Genomic DNA, 23,185 nt, shown 5'->3' with positions numbered 1-23,185 from the left:
CCTATTTTTATATGCACGCACTACCATTCAACTGTCTCCGGATAATTATGTATATCTGTAATATCCATATCCAATAATTATTTATGTTTTAGCGTTATTCATTATATAAGTAGTGATAGAAAGATTTTTATAGTCTAAATAAACATGATTTAATATCGTAGATTACCTATATTTTTCTAGTTTTGGTTCGAATAAAATATACATATATGTTATTTCAGTATTTTAAGATTACACGAAGAGTAAAAATTTCAAATGAAGCATTAACGACAAATATTATTATGGAATAATAACACTCATATAATATACTTAAATATTTCATAATGCATAGTTTTCGATCAATGATATACATCAGGGACGGCCAAACGGTCGATGGCGGACGATTTTAGAGTCGATCATATTAGAATTTATTTTTAGGCTACGTGCACGAAAATTAATTGTGGTGGTTATGAATAAATTGTCGATAAGTTTTATCTGTATATTATATTATTTTTAGTAATTAGGAATTAGTTTATAATACTTTATGTATGTTTATATACATTTTAAGCAAGTATGTTTCATAATATTTATAATTATTTAATAAGAAAAAAAATTTTCCAAGAAAGTCGATCCTCAAAGATAAAGTTTTTAGTTATTAGTAGATCGTGGCCGAAAAAAGTTTGGCCTCTTCTGATATACATGAAGATAAAAGCAATGAATTTGAAATATTTTAGTTTTTCCCATAGTAGAAACAAATTGTTAACGTTTATTTGTCCTTACATTTTCTTTTGACATTTTTGATTGATCTTAGTTGATAAATTCTATACATATTTCTACATACAGGAAAAGCCCCGCCCATATTGCCATATAATTTTTTAGCATACCAACACTAATTATCAAAACATTTAAGATTTTATCTTTGTTAATTGATTTTTTTTTTAACGTACGAAATTCTATACAAATCTGGTTTGTTTAGGTCTAATCATATTACGATGATGTTTACAATTTTGTCGGAGTTTATAAGACTCTGTAAATCACAATTAATAAATTGTACCCTGTTTTTTTATTAAAATATTTTGCATGTACACTTTCAGTAAGATATCACTGTATTTTCTTATATTCGCCCACGTAAGTTTTGTTTTAATTATATTTGTTGAATCAACGTTATTGTTTATAAATTATAAACAAATAATTTTATGTTTAAACATTTTATACTTATTTTCTTAAACCAAAGAAGATATTTGATGAGTCATCATGAAAACTATTTTAAATTTTCTTTCTTCGGGTATCATTTTCATGGCACATTTATTGTTGTTGCTCTATTTTTTCTATGTAAAATAAAATATACAATATCAAGTGCACATAATCTTTTTATTTACCATCTAAGTTCATTGATTCTAAGTTCATATAGAATATTCTGTTAAAATTTTTCTGTTTCTAGTCACTATTAATTAAACTAATTACTATATTGAAAAAAACAATATTTCTTATACTGCTTGTAATAAAAGAAAGTACGCGTATTATGTTAATATAGATATATTATTAAAAATATTTCTGTAATTTTTAAATTGTCGCAAAAGGATTGCAAAATTTAAAATTATTTGAAGTATAAAAATGAAGATAATAATTTTTTTTGTGATAATAAATTACTGTTTGGTATTTGAAACTAATATCTAGATGAATAAGTAATATAATGTTCTTGTTTACTAATGTTATCATTGAAAACGAATAACACTTTCGATTTAAATTCTTTTTAAAACGTACTTATGTAAAATTTTACTCTACTATTTTAATGTGTTCAACAGAATCATGTTTTTTATTTTTTATATTTTTTATTATTTACTCTTATTTACAGGAGTCTTTGAATGTACTTCATGCACAAATACATATAATTATTATATAGATTTTATTATTTTATCTTGTTTTTCAAAATGTATCATTATTATCATACACAGGTATTGAGTTGAATATAATTTATATTTATTTTTACAGATCTATAGTATAATTGAAAGAAGTCAAATAGCCAATTCGACGATACATTTGAGAAGTGTTACAGTTTTTGCTCCACACAACGAAGCGTTTATGAAAACGACTAAACAAGACACTGACGATGATTATTTACCATGCTATCATATAAGTGAGTAATCGTGGTTTTTTATACAATTTAATTTCTATGGTTTAGAACTACAGTAAACATAACATAAAAAATATTAACTGGTACCTAGTAGATTTTGTTTTAATTTTGTATTTGAATTATTTTTCTAAAAGTAATCATGATTAATAAATAAACTTTATAATTTAATATATAATTACTATTAGGTAGATACTAGTATACCTTATAGTAAAACAAAATATTATTTATATAAACTTTAAATTGAAAGCTGATGTACACTTATAATTATTTTATCACAACTTAAAATATTCTAGTAGTCAATTTATTAAAATACATAAACAAGTAGATTTAAGTAGTAATAATTTTGTCTATCTATAGGGTTATAAATTAATTCATTTTTACGAATGCGAGAAGAACATGAGTAAATATAAGAGGGTATAGTGGATGTTATATCAATTGTTAGAAAGAAAATATATTTCATTTTCATATAAATTATAGGCGATGATATACTGAATTTCTGCGAAATATAGTGTACGAGTAGATATATTAAAAAAGTGGAAGTGGTGTTAGGAAGTTATAATGCGTTCATTTATAAGAGTGTCACATGCTATGGGCCCAATAACGATACAGTATACTTGAGTTCAGACCACCTTGACCAACGGTTTGGACTGCGTTTGTCCGTTACAACCGCGGTAGATCAAACAATTTTTCTTTGTTTTTTTTTTTTTTTGTATAATATGTACCGTTGTAAAACCATAGTGTAAGGTATATTACCGATGCACCATGATTAAAAACTAGTAACTACTCGATACTATTGGGTATACGTGTTGCCAATAATAATATCCAGAGGTGACCACAAGCATGACTTACTTATTCATCATCGACGTGTCAAATATTAAGTGATTTAAATTATCTGGAAATATTTGAACGGAATTCGCTTATAGAAATACTTAAAATTTTACTTATTTAATTTAACTATTCATACAAATCTTATATAATATTTATATTATAATAAAAAAATTACGGATTTTTGTGTTTATTAAATAAACATTTTTCCTTTGTACTTTTTACGTATTGACATTTTTAAATGAAATTTTATATTATTGTTATATGTAAAATATACTCTGTGTTTTTGCAAAAATCCGGCTTTTCGATAAGTCCTCTTTTAAATGTTTATATCATTAAATAAAAATAAAAATATTATTCTATTGCCTAGTCATTTTGAACCAGTAAATTCTCTCAGAAGACACTTTGTTTGGTATATGCATATATATTATCTAATGGTTGAAAATGAAAATTTAAAATTCATCTTCCAGTACTGATATGTATGTATCCCAAAGTATTTGTTGTTTTGTTAATATATAATTTATGCACCGTACGTATTTTTAGTTTTTGTAAGACTTATGTTTTATCTGTTAAAGAGAACCTATCGTGTAGCTTTGTTTAAGCATAATAATAGTTATTTTCCATTTTTTTTTCCAAATTCATTCTTTTAACTAAGTACAGCATTTCTTGGGGCATTTTAAATTTCGTAATTTTAATTTGTTGACACTACTAGTAACGCCTATTTGAAATGAATATTGCTTCTACAGAAAATACAATAACATTGTGTATATATGTGCAAAGTAAATAGGTTTGGTATAAGATATAATGATACATCTCACTCATGAATGTCATGAAGATGAAACTTTTTGACCTTCGTTGTTTTATTGAATACAAATTAATTATCACCATTATCGGTTTAAATGTGACGCCAATCATGCGATCAAGTTTACAGTAAAATATATTAATTATACGGAAACTTCGACAAGATAGTTATTCAAATTCATTGTATTCATATATTCAATAGCTTTACAATGGTATTTATTTTATATATTTTATTTAAATAGTGTTTATCAACATCCAATCTACAATTTAATCATCGAGGTACAATTAATGTATTTCCCTGAAAAAATATCAATTTAAAAACAATTAGTCTCTACGGTTACGTAATTCACTTAAATAAATACAAATGAATTAAATGTAATTACATATAGTCACTTAATCATGAGGTTAAATTGTAAAACCAGCAGAAAAAAGAGATGGTTGGAGATAGTATAGGGTGTAAATGGGTAGAGAAAATATAAATAAGGAAAAAGATTTTATAGGTATTGGATAAATAAAGTAAATATAATAAATAGGGAACGACGAACGTTGAGATAATAAAAAAAAAACAATCATAGAGGTGATAAATGACACAGATAGTGACTCACCACTATATGTAAAGTATAAAGAGATGAATCATACAATGACGACACTAAAACAAACTGCGGAAATATATAAATATAATTTATAGATTTTCTACCAAGTTTTTAAGTTTTAGTTGGTTCATTTTATAATATGGACGTGGCAAATAAATTTAGCAAAAATATGGAACAAAGTTTTTGGGTTTTTACCAGAGTTGGTAATGTACACGTTTAAAATGTATAAAATGACCAAAACGTATAATATGTTTCGTTTTTGAAATTCTCTCATAAAAAATTTAAAATATTTTTGACTTGTATTTTAGATACTAAATTACCTTTTTAATTTTTATACTTAGTAAAAATATATTGGTTAGTTAAAAATTATATATCATATTTAAATATGAAAAATTATTTTTATTTGCAATTTTATTTTAGTTTTCTTTCGAATAATACAATTAAATATTGACACTACAGACACAGATTATAATATTTTATTATATTCATATTCTAACAAATATTTTAATGTTGTCAATTCAATAATATAAAATATTTGTACGTAAATTTTATAATACATTTTTCTATTTCCTTTGATACTTCTATTATTTATTATTTAATAATAATTACACTAAAAAAGTAAAAAATTACCCATTTAAAATTTAAACTAAAATATTAACATTAATTAGTTAATACTTAAATTTTTTGTGTATAATATAATAATAAAAAAATATTAAAATTATTATAAATATCATATTATCATCAAAACAACATAATTCTGTCATTCTAATTTTTAAAATGTAACATATGTGAACTTTTTATGTCATTTTTCTTTATGTTAAAAGTTATAAATAATTTTTATTTCAAATAAAACATCATGTTAATAAGCTTTTTTATTTTATATTTATAGCAAACGTACCGATGAAATTAGAACAATTAGGGAAATCTGTTTTCTCCGAACTTGATGGTAATCCGCCCATGTGGATAACAAAGAAAAGTCCGGAGGAAATATACATCAATCAAGCCAAAGTGGTTTATCATTTGGCTAATTATGAGCACAACAATACAATTGGCAAACCACAAGTAAGAATCAAGTACTCTTAATAGTTGAAAGATCGTAACTAATTTTTGTTAAAAATTAGGTGTTGCACGTTATCGATCAAGTGTTACAACCTTTACGATTGAAAAAAAACAGCCCCCAAATGATCTACAATCCAAATGCTTGGGAATTCATGGAAAATGCTGAATTCCTGGACTTGAACGGTTACCACACTAAGTAATTATATAATTACATATTATATTAAATTATAAATGTGATAACATTTTCTTTAGTTCAATCATACATCATATATTAGTGTTATTTGTTATATTTTTCTATGTAGGTACTAAAAATTTATAATTTTATATAATTTATTATATAAATAATTAAAATATTTAATCATAGTTTAATAACAGTTGGCACCATTGTTTTGTATGCCATTGATCATTTTACTTGTCTATAAAAAAAGTTTTTCAATTGTTTTATGTATATAGGTTATAAGTTTTGACAGGATATTAGTACACATCCAAACAAATTGATTCTTTAATAACTACTTATTAGTGTTTTAAGTAATATTTAATTTGATATAACTGAGGATAAAGTCTGTGCAGTGTTAACTTCCAGAAATCGAAATTGCATTTTAAATACTAATACATACGGGCGTCATCTTAAAATTGTCTCCGAGCAGAACTGACTGCTTTGTCTCGTACGTCGTACGACTCATTTCCTTTTGTATTATTTCTTTTAATTACATTTAATCGTCTTCGCTTCAGTCTTCTACACCCACTTCCATAGCATGTTTAATTACCTCATTGAAGGGTCTCCGTATCACCTCGGTCGGGAGCATACCACGCATAATACTAGTACATCCTGTTATTACCGTTAGCAAATCGTTGAATACAGATCATATGCATTCTGTTCTTATTATAATTGAGTAATTTTCGTATTTAACTATTAGGGAAATACTTTATTATTTAAAAATTCTTTTCCAACTCACATAAAATTTGTAAACTTAAGTAAACTAGGAATGGATATGTTATCATTGTTTTGTCATTTCAGCTATGTAGTTCGTTATTGAGATATATTTTATCTACAACAAAACTAACTACATTAACTTTGAAGTTGCATATATGTTCGAGTGTTTTATTAACTTTAATTTTAAGTTAAAAATTCATTAATGAAATCTGTTAAAGAAAAGTATTTTTATGCTTGATACTATGTAATCACTTATAATTTTTCTGCGATTTTACTTTTTTCCAACCAATCTTTCAACTGTATAACAAGTTTTTGTATGTATTTTTGAAAAATTACCCTATGAACTTCATGGAAGTGATTTATTAAGAATGGAAATACATGGAAAATTGTGGGTTCTTCTTTTTGTGTATTTCGTATACCCCAGGAACTAATCAATGATAAATTATTATTTTAAATTTTAAATCAGTATAACTAACCATTGCATTCAAAATTTATTTTCAGTGAGTTCATTGGGTCTCAGATTCATATCAATTAATTTATTGTTTAAATATTTGTTTATAAAAAAAATATACATAAATATATTTTGAAATTCTACAGTAATGAATAGTACTTACCGTTTTTCAAATTTCATCTATTTATATTGAAATTTTTTTTTATCTAAATAACAAATGCTTATAATATTTGACACTCTTATGATTCCAAAGTTGTATTCACGCAAATTACAGATATTTATATTTAATGATTATGTCAAGAGTACGTAAATATTATTCAAATGAACCGCACACTACTCATTTTTTTCGGCTATTATCTACTCTAATAATATAAACATATTTAACTTACTTTATAAATAATTCATGTGTTATTAAATATAATTATTAATAATTAAAATAAACCCTTGAAAATGTTTTATTTAAATCCACTCTTGGTATATAATTTATGAAATTCACGAGTAATATGTAATATTTGGGAATTATTTATATCAAAAACAAAAGCGAAATAACTAACTTTTTTATACGATATATTTATATAAATATATTTTTATAAATACTATCGAATGGCCAATTAATGTCTCGCTATTTTTAGAATCATATATGTAATTTCTTAAAATGTTAGAAAGATAAAAACTCGTTTTATATACATTTTTAATTATAATCTTTTCATTTAAAATATAAATAATTTACTTATATAATGACGAAATATTTTGTCTTTATAGTATTTTCCTTCAACGTGTACAAAGTTTGGAAAAGAAACATGTATTCTCGAATCAAGGTGGTCATACATTTTTCATACCCGTCGATGAAGTTGCCAATGTAAGTATTTTTTTTATAATTTAAATTTAATTTTAGTTTGATGTAATTTCACATATTCATCGTTAGAAATTTAAGCATTCATTTTATACATAAAGATACCACCAGTCGGTGAAATGTTATATTTGTATATGATAAGTGTTTTGAAAATATATACTCGTAATATAATATGAATTTCATTCTGTAGCATATTATGCTGGAGGGTTTCATAAATTAAACTGTATCATTATAATGTAAAAGATGATCACGAACTATCATTTTAAAGGTTATTCGAGTACATTTAAATTATAGCTGTAAAATATTTTAACACTCATCGTGACTGTCTCTTTTAGTTTTATTTGTTTGTATATTCTACATTTCAAAATAAAAAAATAGAGTACCTTTGAATATGCATTTCTACAGTTTTTAATGAAAACATTCATGGAATGTTCGTTGTATACATTTTATATGTATTTAACTTCGGGTTTTTTTTATTGTGATTAAATATAATTTTCATAAATTCAAATAAACATACCATTTGGATAGTAAATGTTGGTATTAGTATTAATGTCTAAAACCATGTAATAATTAGATTTTACAATTTTTAAACATTGTTAGAGTAAGTAAGCTTTATTTTTATGTAAATATGCTACTAAATTACCAATATCATGTTATTCTGCATCACTGAGTATTAATAACGTGATATAAGAATGTTTTATAGATTAAGGTATAATTTATTTTATTTTTTGAGTGATTTTGAAATGGTATTCTTCTAGTATTAAAATTATTTTTACGTCAATTAAAGCTGATATTTTTTTACTGATTTGATTAATGTTTTTTTTACTTGATTTCAGCATCCTAAAGTAAGACCAGAAAAAATCGATGTGAAAGTGATTGACGCCCACATTATACCTGATAATGTATTGTTTTTGGGACCAACCAATGAGGGTGAACAATTTGAAACCTTAGCATTCACTGATATGCTTAAAGTAGTTGCATTTTTTTCAAAGGCCGAAGAAGGAGATAAAACTAAATGTAAGATAGATTATAACATCTAACTTATATTCTATTTGCTAATTGTAAACTCGAAATACGTGTTTATTATCCTATGTCATACGCTTGTTATTTTAATAATTTTAAATCAATAATTATAATTTACTATGGGGTGTTATTATATTAAACTATCACAGTTTAAATAGTTTTAACCGATTTTTTTTTACACATAGATTTCGTAAGCAGTGACACTTTAAACTCTGATGGTACACATCCTACTGGAGCTGTAGTAGCAGAAATCGTAAAAGCCAATATACCTATCAAAAATGGCGTAGTACATTTGATCAGTAGACCATTGATGGTTGTTGACAATAATGTGAAAGAATTCGTTGAGGTTAGTTAATGTTTATTTATAATTATATATCACACTCAAAATTTATTTTGTTTTGTTTCATATTATGCACATCTTCAAATAAAATAACAGTCATACAAGGTTAGTAATCGATAACTTATTTGCATAATTATTTATTAAATTTATTCTTGAGTTTAATTAAATTAATTTCTATTGTATGTAATTATAAAATGACTTGCCTAATGTTAATAATTATTATGTTATTTATCAATTACATAGAAATATCACCTATAGGCTATATTTCTATGCCATTAGCTTAGCTTTTCCTATTATTATTTACATATATAATTAGAAATCTCATTAGTTTTCGCATTTTAAATACAATTTATACCATGTATTTATAATGTTACGTACATATTAATGTATTTTTTTCATGTTAACAGGATAGAGAATATGGTATCTTGCACAGATTCTATGAAGAGATTATGAACACCGATAAAGATTTTCTAGATCAACTCTCTAGCCTCACAAATGTTACACTTTTTGCGCCTTCTAATAATGCATTCAACGAACAATCCATTCAGTCGTATTTGACCAATCGCACCTACATTAAGTCATTATTAAACTTGCACGTCGTCAACGGTAGGTTGTCCATTGAAGATATTGTCTCGGGATCGACAGACAAGGTATGCCGTTTTATAGTTACAGTAGATTAGTTTCGTTTTCCTAAATTGTACACTCTTATTTTACTGTATTATCAGGTATTCGGCCAAAATAGTGAAACAATAATCTCGAATGTAAAAATCACGAATTAATAATGGCGAAAATAAAAACAGCGAATTATAAAAAAGAGCGAAATTATATAATAGCGAAGATATACAATTAGGCATTTAGTGATAATAATTTTTAAAAATAAATGTTAGGAATTTAGTGAAAAACTATATGGTATATCATTTACAAAGTTATTATTATCATTAGTATTATAATTTGTAATAAACAAATTAAGTCTTTTAGCATAGTCCTGGAATTTATTTTTATCTCTGGTTGTTCTTCAAAATTATACTGTTCTCGTTTTAATTCTTATAAATTTCGAATTTTCTCTATTACATAAATAAATTTCCATAAAGTAGGGTGGCTTCCTCCTAAAGAATATTTATTATATTGTTAGAAATACTAATTATTAATAAAATAAGTGATAGTTTTGTTTCTTGAAACTTATCCAAGCACTATATTAATATGTATAGTATTCAAAATAGAATTGACAAAAAACTGTAGTTTCGCTATTATGCATGATCGCTTATTTTAAAATTTGCTGTTTTTATTTTCGCTATTATCAATTCGCGATTTTCATATTCACGTTTAATTATTTCGCTATTTTGGTCTAGAACCGTATTTTCATAGTATTTTCTATTCATTTTTCTTTTTATTTAATAAATTGTATTATAATTTACTGTCGTCTACTATGTGTGTCACATTACACTAATACATTATCTAATATTATGGCATATGTGTTAAAATAATATAATTTGTATATTTTATTCTATTTACCTACTACATATTATTTTATAATTTTCTACTTAGATTGTGGTTTTTGTCGTTCATTGTTTAATTGTATCAACGATATTATAAAATAACATATATATTCTTTAGAGACATTACAACTAAACTGTTAATCTTGAATATCGAGCAGTTCAATGAAAAAATATTAAAGTAATTAATTTAAACAAAGAATTTCTTGAAAACGTATTTTAAAAACTTAATTAAAATTAAAGTTTCTTTTAAATTTAATTCCATTGCAAATTCAATTTTTTTGTAATAACATACTTGATAGATTTTAATCTCTTATGAAATTATAAATAATTTACTGATTAAGGAATGTGGTTTTTAATTTTTAGTAATTTACCATGTTTTAGTTAATTATGAGTATCTCTGAATATTCCATCTAAGTTATTAGTTTTCTATTGTGTATAGGTTATAGCTAATACATTTATTTATTAATATTAATCGAACGGAATTTAAAATTAAAATACTTTCACTCTATATATTCTCTGGTTGAATTTTACATTTGGATTATACTTTTGAATATTATATTTATATTATTTATTATTTATTTATTTAGTATTTAAATAGAATAATTAAAAAAAGAAAAAAAAAATCATATTTATGAAATAGCTCTTAGGTCATCTTAAAGTATTCAATAATTAATACAAAAAAAGATCTCAAGTATAAATAGGTGTTTATATGTATTTAGATTTAATATTTTTTATTAGTATTGACATGCCTTGAATGCTTTTAAACCGTTTTAAATTGATACTTAATAGTAATTACGTTTAATTAATATTATTGTAATAGCATGAGTGTGCACGATTTTCATTTTTGTTTTGTTTGGTTTTTTCCTGTCTACAATGGATCAGCGCTTTCAGGTTGCCACCCTAGTGCCACGCAAGGATTTGTTCTTCAACGTCGTTACCAGTGGTAAAAACCGCACGTTGACCCTGGAGGGTGGTGGCGTAAACGCTACCGTGGTTCAGGCTAATCTGGCTGCTACAAACGGAATCATACACATCATTGACCATGTACTTGGCATTCCATCATCGACTGTCGACCGCAAACTGGCCACTGACCCCACGCTCAAGTGAGTACTGAGATAATAGAGATAATAGAGTGACTGTCTTGTAGAAGACACTGTGTTTTTTAAACTACACTTGCCTGCTAGTTTGGTGAATGCATGGTGAATTACCGTGACTATATATTATATAGTTTTCATTGGGATGACACGTTTTAGTGTTTATATATATAATATCATGTTAAATATTATCTTATTTTCATTGTTTAAACTGACTTCCGTTACGAAAAAAAATATTTTCTTTAATAAACTAATATTCCAAATCGTTTATGTTATACTTCAAGAGTTATAATTATTATTAGTCACTTAATATATTTACAGTATTGCACGCAGTGAAAAAATAAAATATAATGAATTATAAAAAAAATAAACAAATAAATTAAAAAAAAAATGTGATTAATTTATGTTATAAATAATTTACTTTTATATGTTTTTAATATGCAATTACTAGATAATGCACCGTAAATAAAAATTAAATAAATAAAAGTTAAATTTAATATTAAAATATTTTTAATACATTTTTATTAATTTACAGTGACACTAATTACCTTGGCCAAGTGTCTTCACTTAACGACCAACTGAGTGATGTTCAAAAGCGATTCACTTATTTTGTGCCTAGGGATTCTGCATGGAAGAGGCTGTCAATCGATAACCCCTCGGTGTATAAAAAATTGTTTATGCCTGAATACTCTTACCTTGTATGCTAAAATTACTTTTTGAATTAATAATATCTGCAACTTGTTTTAATTTTTATTTGTAATCTTCTTGTTAAGGCCCGTCAAATTTTGGAACGTCATTTGATCGTCGCAGATAAAGCATATACAATGGATGATTTAAGGAAAGAAGCCAACAACAATTACAATTTATCTGTCAAACTTCCTACTGTACGTGATGTGTCCATGTATGTAAAGATTAAGGATTTGCCAGAAGAAGGTATATGTTTAATCGGTTAATAATACATACTAAATCTGATTTTAATCTTTTAATTTATTATTAAATTATATTAAATAATTATGATGGCATCTGTTATATTTTCTTAATCAATATTTTTTCTGTTTATAAAATATATTTATTTTATATTTAATTATTTTACACTAACTAATGTGAATTGGTTTTCATAAACGAATGCATTGTGTATCTTTTAAAGTAAAATGTTTGATAAATAATAACTTTAGTTTCATTGTTGTTTGTTGAGATTTATAGGTATATCAATGACATTAATTTAACACTCATTTATTAAATTAATGGATTGTATTTTTTCCTTTTCGAAGTACAATTTGAAATATATAATGGATTAATAGAGTAGATTAATTCAGAAAATTCACTAGTTTTTTTTTAGGCGCTGCATTTTAATGACTGTTTATTTAAAACTAATATTTTATTATTGTTTAAGGTTACTCAATTGAATGGCGTAACGAATGGATACATGTGCACCGGGCTGATGTTCGTTGTACAAATGGTATTATACACGTGATTGATCAAGTCTTTATTGACGACAATGATATTGAAGTGAATGCTGCTATCGCTACCAAATCAGTAACTGTGATGCTGTTGATTTTGGCTCAATGCCTCGTGTTCTTTTATTTCAACTAGTCAATTCTTCTCAGCAGGTGTGTCTAGTATGTGGATTACCCTAAATGCGTTATACATCGGTTGGTCTTATGTTTCCCACCCAGTGTCTCCACTAAATTAATAGGACCTGCCGATAACGTAAAACATTATTTAATATCCTCATTTATCATATGACACAGTTTGGTTTTTTCCCAAATGAAAATTAGAACCATTTGAATTGTACCCAATTATAAAACGGACAATGTATTTTTATTTCCTTTAACATTTAAGTTTTTATAAAGAATCCCTTCAAGTTTTTTTTTTTTTATTATAAGCTTGTGCCTGATTAGTTTTATATCCCTATATGTATATACATAATGAAAATTTATATATATATATATAATATATATGCATACGTAAGTAACTTAATTTTTTTTTCGCGTTTGGTATTACCTGATTATTCCCTCTATATTTGGTTATTAGTGTAGTCTGTCTACTAAGAGGATACATGTTTGGTTATATTTCAAATGCAAATTTGCTTTTTAAATTGCACATAAATCTGTTTGCGTGAATTCGTAAATTTTACATACTAAAATTATCTAACTAAAAACTTTTTATGCATTCCAATAAATTTCTTTTGCCTTCCTTAAAAATAATTACATTTTATAAATAAATCTCCATAAAAGTTTTTGGAATGGCTATAAGTTGAAGCGGTTTATTAATCAAAAGGAAATGCATAAATAAGTCTGATAATACAAGATATCGATTATTTCACATGTTAAAAAAAATATTTATTATTATTATTATTATTATTATTATTATTATTATTTTTTTAGACCAAAATATTGATTTGTAAATACTGAACATGGTATGATTATAGGACTTAATAGTATTAAAAAAAAATTATATATATATAAATTATGTATGCCTTATGATAGTTCAAAATAAATAATTTGTTATTCGTTAAATATTATTAAAAAAAAAATAAAGTACAGAACTAGAATTAAAAATAATAATACAAACTCCATAGATATATTTTGATCTTATTCTATTAATATATTGTAAGTTATATATTTATACAAGTGTAAATTGTAATCTGAGAAATATTTAATAGGAGAATTAATATCTAATAGAAAATATCTTGTTGAATTTATACAAAAAGTTTATGAAAATATAATAATCTCGTCCTTTCATTTAATAATTTTAAATATACAATAATAATTATAATACATAATGCTATAATATTCAGTAAAAACTGATGATATTAGTATATTGACGCTTGGTGTCTATTTATGTTTTCTACTATATTGTTTTTTAAGTGGAAAATGTAAACCAATTTGTAGTTTTTTTTTTAGATTAATGATTGTTCATATTTATTGACTAAGAAACGAAATTAAAAGTAAAAACAATTAATGGTAATTTTGATATTGTATTAAAAAAAAAAAATTTAAAAAAAACAAAATATAAATGTGACTGCTTCATCTGAGTAAGAATGTAAATGAAAATACATTTTTGGTGAGAAAACAACCAACTTTGTTTATATTTTATTAACAATTTAATAACTGTATATAGTAGATTTATGTGTTAAACAATTTTTTTTTTTTTTTTTGTAATATTATGGTTGGAGTCCCACTGCTATTATTTTTCCGTGTACCATCATTTTTTTTTAAATTTATACCTTATTAAATTATATAAAATAAAAATGTCAATGACCTGCACCAACTAATAATATTTTATTAAAGTGTACATTATGATATAATATGTATTCTTTTTTTTTTTTTGTTGCATTATCTGTTTAACAAGTGTTAAAGTTTTGGCACTTAGGCTTGTGGTCAATGAATGATATATGGTCAGTTATATTATTATGTGTATGCGCTGAATTTATAATATCACATTCTTAAAACATAATACAATTTTTTTTCAAATGCTCGCAATGTTATTATATTATCTACAGCATATATGTGTAATCTAATGTCCTTTTTTGTGAAGTAAATAAACTACCAATATTACAATATTAATTAACAATGTGTAAGTGTTACATCCTGCATTGACATGCTTATTTTTTCTGCCAAATATTATAACTTAATTATGCTTCTGCATAAATAGTTATTAGTACATTTTTAACTATTGTGAAATGTCAGTTACAGTTCCATCCAACTTATCCTACTCTAATATATTCTAACTAGCAATGACATTTTTTTTAAATTTTAATTTCCTAATTTTTGCTATGGATTATTGCTATCAAAATTCAATACATTTTACTTGTACACTTGTTACAATTTTAAATTTACAAAATATTGATTTACTTTTATACAATACACTTTTGATATTTCGAAATTCAAGTAACCATGCTTAACATTTGATTAACAGGGAAGAGAAAAATAAATTTAATTAATAAGATTTGAATATCCATACATATTATAATTTAATTTAGTCTAAATTTATTATACATTTTTTAGAAATATATTAAATTAAAAAAAAAATCGAATTTCCTTAGTTATGTGGGTTACCACAGTCAAACTTAATACAGGTTTTTTTTAACTTGAAACCAATGTACTACAGCTGTTGAAAAATCGGTTCAATGAAAGAGATCCAGTGCATCAGTTAACATTTTTAAGATGATTATTATAATATAAAAATCAATTTTCTTAGTAAGATAGGTTGAACTTTTAATATTTTAACTTTCACAATAAAAATGCTGTCCAAATTATAATGTTCTTCCAACTATCTCGCACTTCATTACTTTTGGTTTATTAATGAAATCGAATTTATGTGTTTTCTTTGAATTATAGAAATTTTCTCAGGAGCCCAACTGAATTCAATTCATAGAGATTTTAAATTATTGAGTTTTATGTTTCTTATTGCATTATATCTCTATATTTATATCTATACCTATATCTAGCTTTACTACGAGTATAGGGATTTTTTCATATGAAAATAATCGACACTAAACATTATTATTGATTATAAATATGATGTTTTTAATAAATTCTCCAAATGCATTTATATTCTAACAAATTATAAATTGTTAGTACTTTTACTTGCAGTTACGTAATTAAATGGGAAGGTTCATTCAAAAGAACAAGGTTTTCCTTCTCATCTGTCATTTTTTTAACCGTCTAAATATATGAACAAATAAAATTAAAAATATATTTTTCAAAAAAACCAATAGTATTTTGCATTTGAAAACATGTATTTTTATGCTTAGAGTATACTTAAGTTAAGACAAATTTAACGAGTTCGTTTAATGAACATGAGATATCCAACCTTTTTTCGACCTATTCTCTGTTTTCATAAATTGTGCCATTGCTCTGTATTTGTAAATATTCCTAATATTTTATGTCAAATATTTTATCTTTTAAAAAAATCCTTTAGCCACTATATTAATTCACACAAAAATAACAAACTGATTAGTTTTAATAATTATGTTAAATATTCAAACATTTACTACGATTCAAATGAATGAAACATGGAGTTAAATATTTTGAGAGCATTTATCTAGAAAACAATTTGATAGTTGTAACATGTCAAAAAAAAATTAATTTATCAGTATTGTTAATCGGGTTTTAACATCATGTGTTGTCTGATTATCGTAATTTATAGCTTGTAGATATCCTATTAGCAATAAAATATACTAGAATGAATCGCAGAAAATATATTTAGTAGACAGATAATATCCATTGGATTTTTGAGTTTATTGTTATAACCATAAAGTCAAATGGAGATAGAAATTGTAATTTGTACAATAATTTTATTATAAAATGAATAAAAACTATTAATAAATATACACAACTTATTTTGTAATTTGGCGACCTCCGACCAAAAAGTCCGGGGCAAGTGCCCCGGTTCACCCCCCCCCCCCTAGATCCGGCCCTGGTAATAGCAATCAAATAAAATTTGAATTCATAGGTTACCTTTTAAGGTATCAAAGAGAAAGCAAATATTTATGTGTTAATATTTATAGTTTATATTATAACTAGTGCTTGAATTGGAAAGGGCGCATAGAGACGGAGCGCCTCTAAAATTTTTTTATTTTTTTACGTATCCCAACTATATTTTTGCACTAAAACGGGGTAATTCTAATCACGCTTAGTACCTTCATAAAAAAATATATTTTCGTAGATAATAAAAGATTATATGGTGGTTATGATAAGTAACGGCATCGTCATTTGAGGAAAAATATAAATAGTAATGTCTGATTATAATCAGACATATAGTTATAATTTGGTATATACTTTATTCATTGTATAGATTGTTATTAATATTATTGATATTAATATTTGAAATTTAAATTTTTGTGTAGCTAAAAAGTAGTATTAAAAATATATATAAAGTTTTTTAGAGGGGAGTGAGGGACGAAGCCCTCCACGGGACTGTGTTAAATGACTGCACACGTGGAACGCACTTTTTAAATCGTTGGACTGAGCTCCTCTAATTAATTTTTGCCAATTCAAGCACTGATTATAACGGTCGCGCAGGTTCAAAAACACAACTATGAAATCAATAAAAAAATAAATATGTATAAATATATTTATAACTCTCTTAGAAATAATAAAATTTAATATAAACTATCAAAGACAATTTTAAGACACTGCGCAGCGTTATTTCGGTAACTTTTTAAAAGAAAAATCATTTTAATAAAACTGTAATTGAATTTTCAACGATATCATAATTCAATTATTATTCCCTCGGAATTAAAATATAATTTAAGTTAAATTTCAAAGTATATTCAAACAAAGTAAAAAATATACCTTCATAAAAATACTCATAATTAAAAATATTAAACGTACAAAACTAAAATTCCCAGAAATCAAAATCTTAATAAAATATTATAGAATAACAAATAAACAGTTCATACATTTTTCAATTAGATTTAAAATTTTGAACGAGGAAAGGAATATATGTATTTTGAAAGTTTTAAAATTAAAATATTATAGTAAAAATACAATCTATCCCCCGTAAAAAATTGAACTATACAAGACTTTATTAGTAAAGCAATTAAGAATTAGCAATTAAGTTTGAAGATTTAAGGTACCGAATCAGTTTAAGTATAATTCATACAAAATTTAACAAAAAAAAATGAATATCTATAATTGTTATTGTTTATATTCCGGGTGAAACAAGGAATATATTGATTTTATCATGATTTGTATATTTTGGCTGTGGACACGATTAAGTGACTTTTTTGAACACAACGGTAGATTGATTTAGAATTTAAAAGATCAATGCAGCAATACCATTCCCTATCTCTATAACTTGTATCTCGCTCATGGAGTCTTACATGACCTAAATTGTACATACATTCTTATTATATTCGTGTATTTAAAATTAAATAAATATTATATTTCAGAATTTAATAAACTTTTCGTAAGAACTATGTTCTAAGATTTAAACCTATACAAATTTCACTACAAATCATTTAACTAAAATTGAATATAATATAATACAATATAATTATAGTAAACAATAATATTACAATAGTATTACAATATAAAACAGTATAATTATGTTTTTTATAATATAATTTTAAGTATAAACATTTAATATTTTATGAATTTTCAAGTACAGAAATGAAGTGAATTTTCTTGATTTTTATCGTTTTGTCAAAATTTCATATTTAAACGCTCATAAAATTGTTTTTGAAAATAATTTCAATTTTTTTTTTTTTTTTTTTTCATTAAGTAGTGATAAATATATTTGAAAAAATGTTTGTTAAATTCTCAAGATAATTTTTTAAACCAAAACGATTTACGATTATTATTTTTCGAGTTACGAAGAATAGTAATATATGTACCTATATTTTATTTTGTCAAATATACCGTACATAAATGTTGCCTTTTTTTATAACTTATTGTCAGTATTTCTCAATTATTAAAAACTGTTGAGAAATTATGTAATCAACCTCTTCAACATACCAACTAGACAACATTTTCTATATAAAATCTTTAATAATTGTGATTATCATTTTGGTTGAAATTGTGTACACAAACACAAAATAAAACACATCATATTTAAGCCAATACATTCCACATTTCACTCAGAATTTAAAATACAACGGTGTAGTAATGGAGAATAGCAGTTACATGATTTAATAATAATGTACTATGTATTATTATTATAACTGGTACATTACAATATTAATAATAACAGCTAACAGAAATCGTGTAAAATAAATAATGATTTTTCCAAATATAATTAAATATAATTTTTGATATAATTTCTTAACAGAATACAATATAACGTACTAAATTACAAATTAATTAGTTATTAATATAATATTTTATATTATAACTATTGTGATAAGTAGGTGGACTGTACTTGGACTCTAAATTGTTTTCAGATGGTGGAGGTGTAGATGAAGGTGATGACAATATTTATGGTGAATTATTATACTTCTCTTCCACATCACTCATTATCTCTAACAACATCGCTGCAGCAGCCTGACCTTCTTCTGCCATAAGTATTTCATCAGCCGTTAAACTGATAGGTTCAACTTCAATTTGCCTCTCTTGTACTATTTCTTCTTCCGTCTAAACAATATCAGTTATAATTAATTTTGGTTCTAATTTTATGGCATCTAAATTGGTTTTAATTGATTCTTCTTGAATCAAATCAAGTATAGGTGTTGAAGGTGGTGGTGATGGTAATGATGGTGATATTGGTGGTGGTGATGTTGGTGTAGTTGGAGATGGCTAATGAAATACTTCTTTTTTAATCAATGGAATACTAATTGGTTCTGATTCAACTGATTCTTATTTTACTGTAATATTATCAAATCCATCCAACTACACAGGAAATTTTACATCTAATTGTGAAGATGAAGATGATTGTGCTGATTGTTTACTAACCTTTGTTCGTTTCACTCGAAACCGATCGCTAGTTGCTGACCTCTTTTTCTCATTTCCGAATGAAACAGCTGGTTTTATCTGTTCTTTCATTAGGTCAAGTCTTATTTGTTCTTTTTCCTTAAAAAAAAAAAAATAAGTAAAAATATTATACCTGTCATAAATATTAAATTGTTTTAAAAAATATACTTGTTCAATTTTCTTCTGTTTTATCTTATAAGATAACAACATTTCTCTATACATATCTTCAGTTGGATCAAAATGATTACTCATAGGCAAAGCAATTTTAGACAAATCTATTCCTTCAGAGAGTAATTTTTTTAATGTATTAAAACGGTTAATACGTTGATTTTTTCTGGAACATCAATTAATAACACTAATTAAGTACATTAACAGAAATTAAAAAATATTTCTTTAAATAATCCATACCTATATTTTTGTTTGAGAGTACGTCTTAACAAAGATTTCATTTTAACAATATCAGGACGATAATATCCATTTTTTAATTTGTCATGAAAATCATCAATTGGATTAACTCCAAATCGAAAACTTTGACCACCAAAAAGCATTCTTAAAGTGATTTCTTTTTCCATTAAATCATTTTCAGGAAAAGTTGGAAGAAAATTCTACAAAAAAAAAAAAAAAATGTTAGTATGTTTTACACTTAATTTCATTTTTTATAAGTTTTATTTGTATAAAGGTGAGTTTCTGTTACACAATTATACCTGTAAATGTTGCTTTTGTTGGTCACTTAAGCATACCCAAGAATTAACAGAAAAAAGTTGCTTGAAAACTTCTTTATCTTCGCACATTCCAATAGGTAAACTAAGCTCAGTTTTATTAGCCACTACAGTTTCAGTTTTGAGTGATATAGTTTCGTCTTCATCTACAGTACTAGTACTTTCAGAATCAGAGCCTGACTGACTCTTACTACTACTGGATGCAGATGTACTCGTGCTAGATGTTGATGTTTCAGAATCGTCGTCACTATCATCCTGTTCAATTTCAGGAGACGACAATTCTTCTTCATCTGTATTTGAAGTTGATTCTTGCGGCCAATTTTCATAATTATTATACCCCGACATTATTGAGTCAAAATATAATTACTGAAATTAGTATAAAAAATATTAAACCAATTACTAGTTTCAAAGTTAATACTAACATAACATTTTCATAAACAATTTATATTTTTAAATAACCTAGGTAACAATCAATTTTTTTAAAAATGTTATAAATAAAATATTGGCTATAAAAAAAAACAGTAGTTCAGAAGACACTTTGAATTTTTTTGTTTAAGTATTAAAATCTGTTTTCAATAAATCACAAACAAAATTCAAGGTCATGGATCCATAAAATAATATTTCTATATAAATTACTTTACATAATTACTTTCCATCGAACATGTTAATTGATTAAAAATTACCAATAGTAAATTATTTAGAAAAATAATGCGGATAAAAGATATAACTAAAATATTAAATAAATTGATTAATAAATAAATGATTGCTAGTTATTAATATTTACTTGGTATCTAATTTATATTATTACACTTTTATGTTCCTATCATATTAACTACCCTCAATAAAATAGTAGTTATTCTATTCATTATTATTTATCTTAATATTTTGGTGTGACCCTTAGTTTAATATATTTTTATATGTATACATTTATAAAGTGTGTCACCAATTTTCATTTAAAAATCATGCTTAATGTCTAATATAATATACATTTGGTTAAAGTTAAATTAAATTCAATTGATAACTTAATTAATTAAGATTAAATTATTGATTTATTAACAACCTAAAATTGTCACTATTAAATTAAGATACATTTTAATATTTTAATTATATAAAAAACAATATCAATATTTGATATTAGCTTATCGTTATTTGTAATATTTACCACACTAGTATATCAATATTTATTGTCTAGATGGTTAAATACATACCTATTATATATTTATATAATATTAAAATTGATTTTATTTCTTGATTCTATATTAATATTAGGAATCAATTAATAACAATGTATTGTCAATCTCCTAAATTATTAACAAAATCTAAATAATACTTACATATATTTTGTATAATTCAAAAAATGCTATAAATTAAAACATGTGTTTAATTAATTATTTTAAATCTAAAATATGATTTTCAACTTTCCAATCAATTGAGAGCTTGTTTAAAATGAAAAATATATTTTTTAAAAAATAGTTAATAAATAAATTTGTATGTTATATACATTTAGTTATCCTGTAAAACTAACCAGTATTGATTTGTTTTCAAATAGTTTTTAAAGTAATGTTTTGTTTAACAGGAAATCATTAAATATAACAAAAATTTAAAAGAAAATCATGTGCTAAAAAGTATTGATTCTAATACAAGTCCTCGAAAAGAAAAAAAAAATCAAGAATGTGAAAATATAAATTCAATTAACTGTGTCTCAAATACTGGTTCAAATCTAACTAAAAAAAACGAATTTAAAAAACTTTCAGTTAAACATCAAGTAACTTTTTGATTTAGAAATATATGAATAAATATTATCAGTATGCATTTTTTCAGGGAAAATTAAAACCGATTAATGAACAAAATATTGAATACTCTAAGCCAAATTCACCAGTAATCCTAACTCCTGCTCCTTCTAACATAATATACATATATGGAAAATGTATTTCGATCAAATTGTTAGATTTGATATAATATATTACTTAAAGTAATATTGAGCTATATATTAATGTTATTATATTGTTTAAAATATAGTTAAACGTAATTTTTTAAAATAATTATAATAAAATAATAATTTAAAAGTTAAAATTATTTTTATTATAAAACTCTAGCATTTTAATTTAATAGTATTTAAAAATTTAATAATAATTTGTGAATTGCTATAAATACTTTTGTTGGTTATATTTTATTTTAAAAAATATTTTTATTAATATAAATGAAACTATCATATTAATGTCATGTGACCAGATTTTCTGATTGTTATTTTTCTTTTCTGAAAAATTAATTTATATTTAAGAAAATTTTAGAATAGGTTTTATTATTTATTTTAATATTATTAAACTTATTCTTATTCATTTTTTATGATTAGGCTTATTCTTGGGGTATTAGTTAGTTTCACATGTTCAGATGTAAATCTAAGAGTTACCTTGCTCTTTATAAGGACATGAGTCGATGTTACTTATCGTATGACTGTTTTCAAACTTCA

The 23,185-nt window shown here is 24.3% G+C and overlaps 2 protein-coding genes and 1 long non-coding RNA gene across 7 annotated transcripts in view; 2 read left to right on the top strand and 1 right to left on the bottom strand.

Annotated features, from left to right (window-relative positions):
* Nucleotides 1-13,698, top strand: part of LOC112682021 (fasciclin-1) — a 64,782-nt gene extending 51,084 nt beyond the window's left edge. For 2 of the 3 annotated variants that reach the window (XM_025552466.1, XM_025552469.1), the window contains exons 2-13: nt 1,969-2,113; nt 5,219-5,391; nt 5,451-5,584; nt 7,536-7,632; nt 8,463-8,643; nt 8,835-8,995; nt 9,086-9,094; nt 9,397-9,639; nt 11,368-11,588; nt 12,115-12,277; nt 12,353-12,512; nt 12,973-13,698. In XM_025552466.1, coding sequence (XP_025408251.1) covers nt 1,969-2,113; nt 5,219-5,391; nt 5,451-5,584; nt 7,536-7,632; nt 8,463-8,643; nt 8,835-8,995; nt 9,086-9,094; nt 9,397-9,639; nt 11,368-11,588; nt 12,115-12,277; nt 12,353-12,512; nt 12,973-13,172 — 1,887 coding nt within the window. In that variant the 3' untranslated portion in view covers nt 13,173-13,698. The remainder of the gene's footprint in view (nt 1-1,968; nt 2,114-5,218; nt 5,392-5,450; nt 5,585-7,535; nt 7,633-8,462; nt 8,644-8,834; nt 8,996-9,085; nt 9,095-9,396; nt 9,640-11,367; nt 11,589-12,114; nt 12,278-12,352; nt 12,513-12,972) is intronic. The other variant, XM_025552470.1, reaches the window with a different exon arrangement.
* A 5,740-nt stretch (nt 13,699-19,438) lies between these two features.
* Nucleotides 19,439-20,640, bottom strand: LOC112682075. Of its 3 annotated transcripts, XM_025552541.1 has the most exons (4): nt 20,405-20,640; nt 20,165-20,330; nt 19,979-20,095; nt 19,439-19,660 (listed from the first exon to the last, which is right to left on the bottom strand). In XM_025552541.1, the coding sequence occupies exons 1-4, from the start codon at nt 20,566-20,568 to the stop codon at nt 19,505-19,507; spliced, it is 603 nt and encodes a 200-aa protein (XP_025408326.1). In that variant the 5' UTR covers nt 20,569-20,640; the 3' UTR covers nt 19,439-19,504. The 3 variants fall into 3 exon arrangements, with proteins under 3 accessions (XP_025408326.1, XP_025408324.1, XP_025408327.1); XM_025552539.1 differs by having other exon boundaries at nt 19,979-20,330; XM_025552542.1 differs by having other exon boundaries at nt 19,567-19,915; nt 19,979-20,330.
* Nucleotides 19,522-22,692, top strand: LOC112682077. Its single transcript, XR_003148454.1, has 3 exons — nt 19,522-19,590; nt 22,292-22,480; nt 22,537-22,692. It is a non-coding gene; the product is annotated as an uncharacterized LOC112682077 (long non-coding RNA).
* Nucleotides 22,693-23,185: the final 493 nt, after the last annotated feature.

The sequence above is a fragment of the Sipha flava genome, unplaced genomic scaffold, assembly GCF_003268045.1.
Source record: "Sipha flava isolate LNK unplaced genomic scaffold, YSA_version1 1_pilon_pilon, whole genome shotgun sequence".
Lineage (NCBI taxonomy): Eukaryota > Metazoa > Arthropoda > Insecta > Hemiptera > Aphididae > Sipha > Sipha flava.
Note: the sequence above shows the minus strand (reverse complement) of the source record. Positions and strands in the feature narration are given on the sequence as shown.

Coding starts and splice junctions, on each gene's coding strand:
- LOC112682075 (XM_025552539.1), bottom strand. CDS start 20,568: ATGGAAAAAGAAATCACTTTAAGAATGCTTTTTGGTGGTCAAAGTTTT. Junction 20,331..20,404: donor ACTCTCAAACAAAAATATAG/GTATGGATTATT, acceptor TTGATGTTCCAG/AAAAAATCAACGTATTAACC. Junction 19,661..19,978: donor TTCGAGTGAAACGAACAAAG/GTTAGTAAACAA, acceptor GATATTGTTTAG/ACGGAAGAAGAAATAGTACA.